Source organism: Cetorhinus maximus, chromosome 13, assembly GCF_964194155.1.
Source record: "Cetorhinus maximus chromosome 13, sCetMax3.hap1.1, whole genome shotgun sequence".
Classification (NCBI taxonomy): domain Eukaryota; kingdom Metazoa; phylum Chordata; class Chondrichthyes; order Lamniformes; family Cetorhinidae; genus Cetorhinus; species Cetorhinus maximus.
The window spans coordinates 30,096,977-30,112,880 of record NC_135891.1 but is presented as its reverse complement, the minus strand read 5'-3'; the positions used below and the strand labels follow the sequence as shown (position 1 = coordinate 30,112,880).

Genomic DNA, 15,904 nt, shown 5'->3' with positions numbered 1-15,904 from the left:
CTCCCCTAGATCTGTGGCTTTCTGGCCTATTCCTAACCTCAGTCCAGTTGCTGATGAGTCTGTTTGTTTGTAAAACTTAGAGAATCAATAGCCTGCAAAAATGTCACCAGACATGGAATAATGTGTATTTGCACCTTTGTTTTTGGTACTTTTTTGGTGCAGATTGTCATGTGTAAAATAAAAGATATATGTTAGACATTCCACACAGTTGAATTCAGTACAATAATACATTAAATTCCCATGTTCTGCTAGACAGCTCTTTATCTGTACAGTCAGCATGGAAGCTGTTCATTTGTCAAGGTTCAAAAAAATGTTTTACATCGGCAACAGTTTTGATCCAGTCTGTTCCTTACACTTGGAAATTGGAAAAGTAATGAATGGAACTAAAGATTAAGAGGAAAAAAATGCATTTTCAGTTAAGTTATTGGAGCATTGTTGAGCAATGCTAATTATTTTACTTCTTGCTTTCCTTGACACTTTTAGATATCGCCAGAAATATTGTGTGCTTCAATGACCAAATTGTTTGTAAATCTCGATCTGTAATACAGAAGTGCCACGTTTGAGTAACTATGGCAACTTTTGTAGTAATTTCTTGTGGAGAAACATTCCTGATTCCAGGAATTATCATTAGATTTTGTTTCCAAAATTGTCTACTTAACCACAGACTGTAATACATTTTCTAGTATCACAAAAGTGAGATTAGGGAGAGTGTTTTAACCTATCTAATTCATATTTCTATGGTAATCTATGATCTTGTCCATCACAGCACTCAACTTCCTATTCTTTGGTGGTTCCAAAGTTTAGTCCACCACTACTGTATCTGGAAGAGGACTCCTGGTGCTGACAGTGATAACTGTGGTGAATTACTTACTGATGTCAGCCCTGAACTCCTCTCTTTCGTTTTCCCCATTGTGACGCTTTACTTTTAAGTAGCCATTTTTCTCCTTCATAAGCTTCTGTTGGTGGTATACTAAATTAAAGCTTTAGCTTTATTCTGTGGTAGATCTGTTGGCAAATGCAGTCAGTGTGGTAATACGCCATACAGATAAAGGAAATCCCTGGTTTTATCCCTGACATGTTCTACATTAACCTGATGTCAACTGGACTGGTAGTAGTACTGCACTTATCCTGGGCAGGCCTGAGGCCAGGGGGAAGGGAGATTAAATCCAGGTTTCCAGTCCTGATTGCTATGCATTGATCTCTGCTGAAATAGTTGTGTTTGCACTTATCAGTTGAGATCAAAAGCTCTGGCTTGTCTGTAATAGGTCCTCTATCGTCAAAATCTCACTACGGTTTCATGCATGATAAATAGCTGAATGAGAATGTATGGTTGCTAGTACCTTCTGAATTTTATTCCAGTATGAATCACTTGGGGTGGAGACAGGAAGGAACATAGACTCAAACTGTTCCCTTGGCTAGTAACAGGATGGACCTGCAGCAGCACTCTTTTTCCCTTTCCGTTTTGGTCCCCTGGGTCATTCATTAACTGACTGCGAGAAACTGTATGGCTCTTGGAGATCTGACTGACTTTTCGGTTGATTTTGCGGAGGTGTGTGAGAGTAGCCTTTTTCTCCTCTTGCTAATGGGCACCTTGAAAATCGCTTAACTTTGTTTTTTTTGAAGTGGGGAATTTATTAGAATTTGCTGTGGGCATTAGTAAGGATGCATTATTTTAGTGTGGGGTTTGTCAGAGGAAGTGCCCTTCCAAGTATATTGTCAATTAGTATTGTATTGAGAGCGCTGGTTATATATCGAATCACTGGATTTGATGATTTGTAATTTGTAACACAAAGTCCTCCTGCTGAACCAGTTTATCTCAGGAAGAGCCTCTGTTGGCAGAACATCTCTGTAGAATGATCTGCATAGTTGGTATCGTATGCTTTCACATGGAATGCAAAGTTAATTTCTTTGCTGAAATCAGTGTTGACAACATTTTGCCAGAAATTCACAAATGTACAATATTACTGTTCCTTTTGTGGCGTTGAGATTACTTTGAGTGATTTCCAAAACCACCTCTGCAAATACCATGCATAACAGGGAATCATTCAAAATGTTTCCCTTTCTGTGTCATGGAATGGAGTGTTCTGAATGCAGCTTAACTGAAGGATTGATAATAAGCATTTTGTCAGGCACCTACAGAACATTTTTTAGGTCATGCATTTGAAGCTTATTCAATAAACGGATTTCGCTGTCTTAAACAGTAGAAAACCCAAATAAATATTTATAACAATTTATCTGCTGAAAAGTAACTGATTATTTATGAATTACAATTTTGTGTTTCTCTCTAGGTTGAAGATGAAATAGCAACACTTCGGCAGGTGCTAGTTGCCAAAGAAAGACATGCTTCTGAGATCAAAAGAAAGTTGGGATTAACTCCTTTCAATGAGCTCAAGCAAAACCTTACCAAGAGCTGGCAAGATGTGCAAGCATCCAATGCGTGAGTACTTGGAACTGGAACATTTTCCATTGTTTATCTTTCTTCATAAAATCATGTTATCAGTATAACTCTGAGAAAAGTCAGTGTCCAGGATACATGTGGAGGAGATTAACTATTAACTTCTGCTTGCCCTCCTCAATCCCCTCTGAACCTTAGATATGTAAATCGCATTCATGCTTTTATTTCAGAGTACAATAGATTACAAAACTGAAATGTAGCACTTTTGACAATTGGAACAATTAGGACATTTTTTACTTTGTCTTATATCAAGCCATTTCAAGTGAGGTGTAAAGTAAAGAACTTTTTACTCTACCTCACCAGTGTGCTTCAACCTCAATCTCAGCAGAGCATTCACTACTTCTTCAGTGCTGAATTGTATAAATTTGACCATCACCTTGGAATTTTCCAGTGAGATTGCTAGAGTTGTATTTTTTTTGGTAGTTTGCTTTGGTCCTGGTCCTCTATCCATAAGATTAAAACTTACAGCTGATCACCATAGGTACCAATTTTCAAAAGAATAATGAACAAGATTAATGTATTGTGCAGTTTAACTTTTGAGATATGCTAAATGTATACACTTATATACAATTTCTTTCAGAGCAATAAGTGGACCGTAGATAATTTTTGTCATTTATTTTTCTTCCCATTTTTCTAATAAATACAGTCCAAATTACAGGATTGTCTTGTTAATTCTTATCTCTTTATTTTAGTGAGTTATTTTGTGTAATACTTGGGGCTAATTGCTAGAAAACAGTAAAGATTATACAGCTTTATAGGTGTAAGTGATCATAAATGTTGCTAGAGTCTTAAGGTGTTTAAAAATGAATAATTTTAAATATCAGGATGGGTTTTTGCATAAATCCTTTTTCAAGATATTCTGTACATACAGATGAATAAAATGCATACATTTTAAGTGAAAGAATGCCTCCCCCCTCAAAAGTTTATATACAAGATATCTTTTTTGAGCCATGCGATGCAAGTAATATTTTCAATTTCTTAAATGACTCCATTTTCAAGGAGTTCATATGATTTTGTGCTATTAAAGCTGCATGGTTATTTTTCAATTTCTGGCGAAATAGGTCCACTGGCATAGATAGCACACTAATTATATAGCTACAGACCAAAATTTTGGACCCTCTGGCTAAAAGTCTATTCTATCAGGTTGTTTAAGAAACTGCAGCAACATAAGATCATATTTTGGAGATGTCATTGCTGTGCATTAGTAGATTAATTATTCTTTAAGTTATTTATAACTTTATGACAATAGCTAAGAAGAATGGAGCGTCTAAGTAACCTATACAGAGCTTTTGAGTGCTACATTACATTTAAGAAAAAAATCTTGCTACACCTGTTCTCATTTTCCCATCAAAGTGTTCAATTTGCCTAAGGAGGAATTTGAAAGAACATGGAGTTTTGATTTGTTGTAACCAAACTTGCTTTGCAGGCAATGACATTAACTTTTGGCTGACAACTTCATCACAAGCTCATGTCTGTTTTATAGTTGGATTTGTATGTCTGAGCAATTTTCATTTCCAGTTGAAGGATTTACAAATGATTTGTACTCTTCATAAAGTGAAATTAAGCAGAGTGCACCCCAGATAGTTTAAAAGAAATTTCTGTTGTGACATTTAACATTTAAATTGGAATTTAATGCAGAAAAGTATGAGGTGTTACGTTTTGGAAGGTCAAACCAAGGTAGGACATACACAGTAAATGGTAGGGCACTGAGGAATGCGGAGGAACAGAGGGATCTGGGAGGTCAGATACATAATTCCCTGAAAGTGGCGTCACAGGTAGACAAGGTTGTAAAGAAAGCTTTTGGCCTACTGGCCTTCATAAATCAAAGTATTGAGTATAGGAGTTGGGATGTTATGGTGAGGTTGTATAAGACATTGGTGAGGCCAACTTTGGAGTATTGTGTGCAGTTCTGGTCACCTAACTACAGGAAGGATATCAGTAAGATTGAGAGAGTGCAGAGAAGATTTACTAGGATGTTGCCAGGTCTTAAGGAGTTGAGTTACAGGGAAAGATTAAACAGGTTAGGACTTTATTCCTTGGAGCGTAGAAGAACGAGGGGAGATTTGATAGAAATTTACAAAATTGTGAGGGGTATAGACAGAGTAAATGCGAGTAGGCTCTTTCCACTTAGATTAGGAGAAATAAACACGAGAGGACATGGCTTTAGGGTGAAAGGGGAAAGGTTTTGGGGAAACTTCTTCACTCAGTGGTGAGAGTGTGGAACGAGCTACCATCTGACGTGGTAAATGCGGGCTCACTCTTAAGTTTTAAGAATAAATTAGATAGATACATGGATGGGAGAGGTCTGCAGGGTTATGGACTAGGTGCAGGTCAATGGGACTAGCGGAATAATATTTCGGCACAGACTAGAAGAGCCGAATGGCCTGTTTTTCTGTGCTGTAGTGTTCTATGGTTCTATGACATTGTGTGGTATAGCAGTTTGCGCGTTGAGGTAAGGGCTGATTGATCTAGATTCCACAAATTATTGAGCACAATGGTAGAATGTGGAAGGAAAGTTGAACGCGTTTTAAATAATTATAGTGTGATAAGAGACTAGGGTCTCTAAGTTTGGGATTTATGAATAAAATCTTTTTTATAGAGATTTGTATGCTTTGGATGTCATTCTGTATAAATAACATTGTTGGTAGATTTTAAACTGAAGGAAAAATTATGCAAATGAAGTATTGCAATCTGGTTGTGTCACCTGCATTTATGATCCATTACACTGAGTGATATAATTTTATGAATAATTAATTTAAACGACGTGGATATGAATTTGTAGAAACTTGTCTGAGAACTTGATCTAATCTGGAGTCATGCATTTCAGGAGCACTTATAAATGGGACATTAGTTTGGACAGTGCTTGGTTAGTTAGGCAGAGCTGTGGATTGTCATTTCGTTACAGTTGAGAATGTTTGCTTGCTGCTTGGAACCTGAGTAACACCTTACTTTAACTGTTATTTGTTGCTTTTCTCCATTCACCTTGATTTGTAAAGGTTTTGCAAGTCCTTTTCTTAGACTTTATAAAAAATGCCAAATGCTTTTTCATGTACTTTGTTCAATTAAATTATGCAATGTTCCCAAAAGTAATAACTGACATAATCGGTGGCAGATTTAATTTATTGGAGCAAACACTAGTTTACATACAATAGTTTGAGTGGTTCTTTTGGTTGAGCTCACTTGATTTGCAAATTGAGAGTAACACCTGCTCTGGAAAAATATTCAATTGTGCTGTATTCCCAGTAGGTTCAGTGAGTCTCCAATGAAACTGAACTGTGTTATGCACGCACAATCTGCTCATTAGTAGAAATTTTCTGCTTTGTTCTTTTTCCTGTACAGAGCATAAATACAATCTTTTGGATAAAATATTTGCTTCCTTACTTGCTCCAGAAAAATCCCTTTAATTTTATGACCTTATGCTTTGCTTTTTTTAGTTTCATTTGATGTATCAGTTTTAGTGGAAGCTATTTTGATTCCATTGGTTTTGTCTCTGGTGCAACTGTTGCTGTCCTCTGTTTGTTCTGCAGTTTTATGCTCTGAGCACAATGGCCTTACTCTACACTCCATTAATGTAAACTTGAAATTATTGGTGAGGCATTTTCACACTTAACTGCAGTGTTCCTGTGCAATAGCTTGGTAATTCGATGAGAATGCCAGCAAGTACAGTTTCATTCAACAGCAGAATACATCACACAAGATTTGACTGACTTAACATCCTGCGTGATGGACTTGAACATTATTAACACTGCTTATGGTGGACTACCGACTTGGTTGGAGCAAATCAAAACAATTGAATCTTGCTGACAGTTTATTTCACTAATAGGACATTAGAAAACACAGGACATATAACTCATTGCATCTATGCCAGTGTTTCAAATTGAGCGATTGATTCTGAAACCATGTTCTTGCCCTTTTCTTGTTTGTCATACTGAACATTTATCCATAATCTTGTACATGTGCTTTGGTGCAAGCTGTTTTTGAAATACAAGTTTCTTCCGAATTAGCAGCAGCTTCCACCCCTCAAAAGTAATGCACTTCAAAGTATACCAGGAATTCGCCATGTCTGATATTTGGTGCATCAAAAAGTTCAAAATAAATTGGTAACTAATTGGATTATATGGTAGATTGACCTCGAGACATAAACAGTTGTACCTGAGTACCGGTGAAATGCAGCCTTTTAAATGCAAGATCAGAATATTTCAAGCACAAAACAAAAACAGAATTACCTGGAAAAACTCAGCAGGTCTGGCAGCATCGGCGGAGAAGAATACTGCCAGACCTGCTGAGTTTTTCCAGGTAATTCTGTTTTTGTTTTGGATTTCCAGCATCCGCAGTAGTTTTTTGTTTTTATTTCAAGCACCTTGGTTCGTTGGGAGCTAAAATGTTTGTGAAATCTATCATTTTTAAGGAAGCCATATGAGAAATTATTCAGCTGCTTTTCATTTTCAGTGTGCAGGGTGATTCACGTAATTATCGTCACAAGGCAATGTCACAATGAGATTGCTCGGCTGCACCTGTGCTCCTTTATAACTCTAATGGTAAACCTTTGTTATGCACACTGGAAATGTCATGTGGTGTGGTCATATTGCTTGTGGTGTGACTACATTTCAAAAATCAGTTCCAGGCTGCCGTGTTTAGGCACTCTGATAGTGGCAGCTGCTCAGTGGTAGTGCAGAAGTAAAGTAATACTACAGTGAATGTTGTGTAACATCTGGAACTAACATGGTATCCCAGGATCCTGTGAATATTCATGTCCAACAGCTACAAATCTACCTAACGCTTCAATGTTTTGGAGGTGGCTACAGCACACCATAATGTGCAGCCAATATAATCTAGCTGGTATGACTAAAGTTGATAGTGTTGATTTGTGGTTCAGCCTGGCAAGTTAGATCTACCAAAGCATGAGTGAGGGTACATTTTCAATAGGCTTGCTTCACCAGGATTTTGATCCAAAAGAAAGACTTGCATTTATGTAGTGCCTTTCAACTGGGCATCTCAGTGCATTTTACATCTAATGAAGTACTTTTGAAGTGGCGTCACTGTTATAATGTTGGAAATTTGGCAACTAATTTGCGCACAAAAAGCTCCTATGAACAGTCATGTAAAATTAATTGATCATTACTAGCAACAGTTAGTTTGAAGTACAGTTTAGTTGTTGGAAGTACTATATTTTAGATGAGATCTTTAAAACATCAACTCCAGCCGATCCTGATCAGCCAAAAAATGCACACTTGCTCTGATTTTTGAGTGACTTTATTTTTTCTGATGGAGGATCCCTCACATCTGACTCGGTGCAGTAAACCTCATAGGAAGTAGCACAAAGAATCTGCGCAGAAGCCATGTCTCCTTTTCACAACACTAGCTGCTTATTCAGGTTGATGCTCTTAACAGTGCCATTTTACAAAGAGTCCCTCCTGGCCAACCTTCAGCCATGTATCATCACCATCAAAACTGTTCATTTGTCTTATTACTGTTTGTGGGATCTTAGTGAGTTCAAATTGGCTGCACGTTTGATGACAAAAATTAGTGACTAAACTTAAAAGGTGTAGCAGTTTAAGGAATGTTCTATAGATGTAAACGATGCATGTTTTTTTTCCTCCTCAGACTTCTCAATTCTGCCCCCCACCTCCCATACACTGAATAATTTGCTGACAGGTGCACATAAAGAATAAGTGCTTGATTAGTTACATGAGGACGGCTAGTGTTTGACCATGCCTTTCTAAGACCTTTCTCACCTTTCCTAGAGGTGCTGTGAAAAAAGGAGCTGGATTCTCCTGCTGTGAGTAGCATTTTTAGTTGGGGATTAACAGATGATTGCCGAAAGCCTAACAGCAATGTAGGTCTGCATATGGCTCAGGCTGAAAATAGACAGATATTGTTCTAGTTATTGTTTGAGTTGTTCGCCTTCCTGTTGGAAAGTTAGTACCTGACAACAGCACTGTGGCAGAGGTGCAACCCTTTCAAGTACAATCACAGTTCTTCGTTTCCGGGAGTGGGACACGAACCCACAACCCTCTGATTCAAAGGCGAGGGTGCTATGAACTGAGCCACAGCATCGCTGCTGAAGCTTTACATGCTAATTGGGCATGTACAACGTAAATAGCACACATGATCAATATGTTATTCTGATTGGCCCAGGGATAGTCGTAGATATAGGCCCATATCTTCCGATCAGGATTGGACTCACTGGGCAGAATTTTATGGCAGTGGGATTTTACGTTCCCATTGAAGTCAATAGATTTTAGAATGGCTCGCCGCATTTTAAGCTGTAAAACTCTTGCCCATATTTCTGACCCTGATCAGAAAGATCCTTCATAGCTGACCCAGTGCAGCAAACCTCGCAAAAGCACCGCCAAGAATCTGTACATAAGCCCTTTTTACGACACTAGTTGCAGTACTCCAGTAAGTAAAGGATGTAAATGTCCCAAAGCTGCTTCAAAAACAGCTAAGGAGATAAGTGTGTAAGATAAGGGGCTAGAGTGGCAGATGGTTGAGGTGGGTCGGGGGTGGTTGAGTTGGGTTTTGGGGGCCGGTCGGGACAGGGGTGTGTCATGACAATGGGGTGTCAGTTGCATTGTTTCCCAGGAGTTAGACTCGGAGTTTTTTTGTTGAACGTTTACTGGGTAACTATCCTGATAAGTAAGTCGGAACTGTCAAGTCTCCGATTCAAACTCCAGTTGCATACTTTTCAGAGAGCCCCAGGGAACAGGGGAATTGCCCAGTGGAACTGCAGACTTCCCAGGGCAATCCACAGGAGTCGGTGCATTGCAACTTCTGAGGGATCTCATCGTGCATCTTCAAGGCTATGTCTGGTCTCCAACTATCCAGAGACCAGAAGATCTGGGCTAATTTTATACAAGGCACAAGGTATCATGTGCATTAGAATTTGATAACTAATAAATTTTTTTTAAAAGGCCTATGGATAAGTCAAAGATAGTTGTTGTGCAGGCTATTGCAGGACAAATGATAGCATGTTGCTCAAGAGATTTAAATACATTTGCCAGAACTGAATCATGTAGCAAAAAAAGAAAACTGGCCTAATGGAAGGGAGGAAGAGCATACTGCAAATTCTTTCGCTCCCTTTCACTTTTTTTCATGACTTTCTTATTCCACCATGGAATGTCGGCATTGCTGGATTGGCCAACATTAATTGCACGTGAAAAGATGCTGGTGCGCTGCTTTGAACTGCAGCAGTCCACGTGTTGTAGGAACACCCACAGTGTTTTTGGGAAGGGAGTTCCACGGTTTTGACCCAGTGACAGTGAAGGACTTCACACCCATTCCCTGAAATGTCCTTGTGACAAACCTACAGTATACCTATATTTTTTTTTTTAGCAATTATGTTGGGTTTGGATGCCAGAAATGTTCTTTGATACCCTCTGGGTTCAAGAACAGGATCACTTTGTAACTTGAATATCTAAAAAAATACTTAACCTATTTTGAAATGTTTGTAATTTCAGTTCCTGACTAGGCCTTACATATGAAATAAATCCATTGAACCAGGCAGCCTGCTTTCACTACATTCAGCTCTTATGAAATGGAATTCGTACTATTCAGGGAGTAACCAGCAGTAATCAGTGTTTGGCCAAAAATATGACTCGGTGAATTCTGTGGGAGAAAATTAATAAAAGAATGGAAAGAATTTGCTTTCATTTAGCTGCATTTCATGATCTTGGAACATCTCAGAAGCAGTTTACAGTCATTGAATTACTTTTGAAGTGTAGTCACTTTTGCATGGGTAAAAGAAAACAATTTCTTGAACAGCAAGCTAGTGCAAATAACTAGATAGGTGACCAGATTATCTGATAAGGTGGTATTGATATGAGGGAAAAATGTTGGCTGGCTACAACGGAATATAGTGTAATTAAAACTGATCTGGCTCTAATTCAAAATTAGAAACCTAGTTTTAGAGCAGAAACAAGGAGACTTGAAGTGAGATGGGCAAAGTAAGAGCATGAGTTAAGTTCATCAAATTGACTGCAATTAAAGCGGCTAGTTCAATGTAATGTTCAACTGTGTTCAGTGAGCAGCGTGAGTTTGGTTGACACTTTAGAGAAATGATAGTTATTGTTTGGCAAAACTAGGGATTGGAGATGTATAAAGGTTCTTTTAAAAAAGGATGTATAAGGTGAGCCGAGAGGTATGAAATGTTGGTCAGAGACCCGAGTAAGCCTGAAATACAATTAAGGTCAAAAGGGAGACTTGCATATAAAAAGCAGTACTGGCCAGTGTGTAGAAGGATATAAAATTACACATCAAGTTAGAGTTACAGTGCTCATAATTATATAACAGATGAAAATCTGGAGCTGTTGGAAAGATGCACTGATGGGTAGGGAGAAAACAGTAACAGACTTTGTTTTGCATCCTTAGCTGCAATTGTACAAATGCAGTCTGCAGGTTGAAATGCTTGGAAATTGAGTGAAATGTTGAGAAACCAAATCCTTGTGTACAAAGTGTTCTCCTTTTGTTGAAAGTAATTTTCTTGCCAAGATAGAGACTTTAACTTGTTTCATCTCCTTTTTTCCCCTCCCTGCCCCCACCTCTCGCTATGTCAATAACTCTAGACATTGTATTGGAAAGACTTGAGTGCAAATGGTAAGGGTGGAGTGATTCCTCATTGGCCCAAGCTCAGCTCCGGAGTTGTTCACCTAAGAGACGATGCTCTCATGCAGAAATCTTCCTTCCCAATTTGAGGTGGAGCTTGGCTCGACTTGAAGTTTAGAAGTACGCAGTCACATTGTACTTGTGGCAGATCCTACAGACCAGCTGATGTATTAGAGCAAATATTGTTGCTTTGTACAGAAGCTTTTTATTGGCAAGAAAAAGTCAGTTTCTAGCCTATTATTCGAAACATTGAACATTGCTGTTCCAAAATACATGGTGAACTCCTTAAATGTTGATGTTGAAAGCTGTCCATTTTAGCAGCGTGTAACATGGGACCTGGGCAAAAACCCATCTTTGAGTTTAATGGAGACTTTTTACAAAGAACTATTGGCTAAAATGTGTTGGATGTTCGAGAGCAATTTTTGATAGGTGCGCTAAGCAGTTTGAGAGCCCTAGTAAAATGTTCTTATGTCTGATCATTTTCAAATGTAAATCTTTCTTGATACAAATTCTGAACTAGGGAAGTCGTAAAAGTATGTAGATGCTTAAATTAGCTGCAACCCCAGAAGGTGGACGTTCATGATGTAAGTGGTTAATTGGGACTGTTGAGCCCAAATCTTTTTTTTAAAAAGTTAGCGCCTTCTACAGCAGTACTGTCTTATTAGTTTATAAAGTATTTCCTTTTTCTGCTTTTAAAATAATTTCATGATCTACTGAATAAATTTCTCTTTATCTTTATAGCTATAAAGGCGCATCTGAAAAAGTTGAAGATTTGAATAAGACAATCACTCAGTCTGAAGTGTGAGTGATCTTTCAATGGTTAAGAAATTGGTGCAAGTGAGATGGAATATAATCTTGGGTGTTTGTGTTCAGAGAACCTTGTTTATTAATCACATTGCAGAATACTGCATGGAATAAACATTTAAATCAGATACCTTGTTTAAGTTAGCCTTGCCTTCCTTTGTTACTTAGTGGGTAAATACGTTGTCCACTGTTGAGTTGAACCAAATCACTTCTCTAAGGACATCCCAAAATATCTTATTTCCAATGAATTAATTTTGAAGTGCAGTCACTGTTACCATGTAGGTTGATGTATATTATAAGCACTGCAAACTGATACTGCAGGTGCTGTCATATGACAGACATCCTCACCATAATAAGGCTTCACCTTTTTTACATGAGTTGGGGCAAAATCACTGCTTAAAGAGGATAATGCCTTTAAATTTTTCAAAGTGACTAATTACCCCTTTTTGACAGTAGTTGGCAAAGATTAACTCTGCTGAGGGTAATTCTATTTCCCTTTTGATCATGGTGTAAACATGGCTTAAATTTCCTCAGCCCACCTACACTGAAAATAGTGACACATTCTTTTTTGAAATTTAGCTATTGTAAGCTGTTGACTGTGCCACCACATATGTCCTTCACCCACTTAGCTCACTTGATAGCACTTCTGTCTTTGTGTCAGAAGCTTTTGGTTCAAGCCCCATCCAGGACTTGAGCACTTCAGTGCACTGAGCAAAGTGTTGTTAGAGAGGCTACCTGACCTTTTGTGAGATGTTAAATCAAGGCCCTGGCTCTGAATGCTTGAGGTAGGTGTTTGAGATCTTTTGGCACTATTTAGGAAATGTCACAGAGTTCTTCTAGTTATCACTCTTCCCTCAACGATTCTCGCCAAGAAAAGATTAACTAGTGATTCATCCACGGCTACCACATTTACCCACATAAAGTAACTGCACAATTTAATTCACTTTACATGAACACTTTGGGAAATTTTTGAGCGATGTACAAGATGTTTTTGGTTGGTTTCAACCTATGGACTGAATGGTCAATTGCCAACTTCTGTTACAAATAAGTTTCTCTGAAATGCAATTTTTCTTTTTGCATGGTATGGTGTGTATGTATCTAGAGTTTTACAATGGCCAACTAAGGGCATTTAACATGTCAAGGAGAATTGGGAAGCTTGGTTTGGTGGGAAATGTAATTATGTTGGGTTCATTTACCTAATGTTAAATGTACAACCAGGGTGGTTAAACGCCGAATTAGGGTATTGAAATGCTGTTCCTTCTCAGGCTCATTCAAAATATTACAATTTAGCTTTGTACTGTACAAGCTCCTGGTATTTTGAGATACCTGGTCTTAGATACTTTTTGTTTAATATTACAATAAAGTAGCTTCATTGTCATGCTCTTGTGTGCGTACACATGCCATTGGAGCTGGCCTCCATTCTCAATGCAATTACCACTCTGGATGCCAATCCAGTGTTCGGACATTCTTGTCTTCATTCGCCATGGCTGTTCTGAGTGGGACTCAAACCCATAACCCTCTTGACTCTGTGGCAGGAAAGCTATCACCTGAGTTGAGGCCCACCCTGTAACAAGAGATTGGTGCACATAAATTAGCACCCCGAGACCCACACTATAGAAGGGCTGGATATAGAATCTGTTATGGCTAAGGTGAGAGCGAGAGACACAATTACTTTGATATTTGATTTGCTGCTCTGTGCTCGTCCAGTGTTCTTATGTGCTGATGTCATGACACTTACATTATGATGTTAGGCCTGGAGATGTCAAAACTCGTTAGCTGCATTTAATAGTCTGACTTAACTGTAGAAATGGCTTTCTCTATGTTGCTCGGCTTGTAGAAACATTTGGGATTACTTTCAGTGGTGCTGCTAGCTTATTAGGAGTTGCATGCCAGGAACCAGTGCTATCTATGTAATATAACAATGTTTATTTCTTTCAGTTTCTTTTGACAGCATCTGGCTGTTGTATCACATAATAGACAAAACCAGTCCTTAACTAGTGCACATGGTGAATGCAGATAGTTGAGACTATTTTCCAAAAAATAGGCCATGGAGAAGAAAAGCAAATAATTGAATAATTGTTGAAAATTCATTTTAAGGTAACATGCATTGCTTATGATTTAGATGGCTGTTAAAACCTCTAGGTGATCCTAAAAGGCCTGGCAATCTTTTGAATGATGGGAGTACAAGCAGGAAACATGCATGATGTTCTAGTGTTTCCAGTTGAGTTCTTAAGTCAGTAGAATTTGTCAACTTCCTCAACTAGGTAGAGAAGTGATCCACAAAAATTATAGTGCAATGTGTACCAGGCTGGTTGGTGTAATGGTACATTTCTCTGCTTTGTGTGGAGTTCGATCTCACTACTTTGTCAGTCTGTCTGACATTGCCACAATGAGTCAATTTCCTCCACTCAAGTTCTTGAAGACCAATGCCGTTGTTTTCATCCCATCCTCTTGTTCCCCTTCCATTCCGCAAGATGCGTTGGGCCTTTTACTTGATTAAAATGTTACATAAATAATCATGATTATTACTTGCTATATTCTTCCCTTTCACACTGGGAAAAAATTAGAGATGTATTGGATCTGCAGGTGGGGATAAAATGTCTGTTCTAACCTCTCACTTGGGAATGCATTTCTGGTTTTGCCTATCCCTCATTAGATGATGAATTTTAGAGGAAATTGTTAATCTACCCCCTTCAGATTACTATGCGTTTGGGTCATGTTCTTATTTCTTCTTGTCCAGTCAAATGGTGCTTTGTAGCTCTTGAGTGGAATTCAAGCACTCCTCACTCCCTCTCTTGTGGAGGGAATGGGAGAGGGAGTACAAGAGTCAGAAAGAGATTGATAGGCCAGCAGGGCTTTGCATTAAATCCATTCATACCTAGAGTGCTTTTATAGTAGCCATGTTTTATAGCACCAGATTGTTTTCCAAGTCTCATACTTTTAATCTGTCCACTGTAGTGAGATGAGGTTTAAGTATTTTTTGTCGTGTGCTCTCTTGCTCTGGGTATTCCCTTCATATAACAGTGACACAGTATGCGTTATCCATTAGTGGCCCAAGAGGAGTTTACTTGCAGGAATTTACAATAATTTGAGAGGAAGTCACTACAAATTCATGAATCTCCGATAATTTGAGTTTTATCAGGATCATTTTGGACAAATGCCAAGGATTTTGACGTAATTTGTCATCATCCTTTCATGATGGTGGCTATGGTTGATCAGTTTTTGTCGTCATGAGTAACTGAAAGAGTGTTTCCAACACTGGGGAAAATGTCTCTTTCCATGTACTTTGGTGTTTCCCCCAAATAGAGAGGGCTGATCCGATAGAGGAATAAACCACTTCTGCAAATTGGAAATATTCGGTGTTCACAGAGCTTCAGATTATTTTGAGCATTTTATTCAGGCCACTGATGTGAAATTAGGAGGTATAGAAAGTCAGTATCACTCCAGCTTGCTAGTTTATATTGCGATTTGTGTGTGTGTGTGTGTGTGTCTCCCAGTTTTATTTCCAGGAGCAAAATTAACAACACAGGCTATTTCCCTTTTGCCTTTACTTAGCAGCCAGGGTTTTCATGAAGTGTTTGTCTGTGATCAGTACATTTTTTGGGATGTGGTGCAGTCACCACAAGGATATATTTCTTGCTGGCTGCACCAGGCAACTTGTGAAGGGGAGCTCAATTCTGCAGATGCTCAAGCTTTTCCGCTAATAAGCTTCAGCTAACATCAAAACAGAAAGTAATTGTTTTAGTTGCATTATTCCAAATTACCCACAAGGATGTTTTTCTATCTTGAGGATCAATCTTGCCCTGAAGGCACCCCCTCATGTGCTCCCTCCCCCTTCAGTGAAAACTTGTATTCCGATTACAAATTAATGAGCTTTTTCACTTCATCGTGCTGGTTTCATAGTTACTGCCTATTGAGACTTCTTCAACCAAATCTGCTCAGTTATTTGATTTTTCTTCCTTGTTTTCCCCCTGTCAACCACTGCAAACCACCCCCCCCACCCCCCCAAAAAAAAACTACCTTCCTCACCAAACCATTGGA

At 38.5% G+C, this 15,904-nt stretch overlaps 1 protein-coding gene across 10 annotated transcripts in view; it reads left to right on the top strand.

Moving 5' to 3' along the window:
* The window catches only part of tpd52l2b (tpd52 like 2b), a 71,506-nt gene that overhangs the window by 4,997 nt on the left and 50,605 nt on the right, over positions 1–15,904 (top strand). For 6 of the 10 annotated variants that reach the window (XM_078555180.1, XM_078555179.1, XM_078555178.1 and 3 more), the window contains exons 3-4: positions 2,289–2,437; positions 11,801–11,860. In XM_078555180.1, the coding sequence (XP_078411306.1) occupies positions 2,289–2,437; positions 11,801–11,860 (209 nt within the window). The remainder of the gene's footprint in view (positions 1–2,288; positions 2,438–11,800; positions 11,861–15,904) is intronic. The other 4 variants (XM_078555185.1, XM_078555183.1, XM_078555182.1 and 1 more) reach the window with 1 other exon arrangement.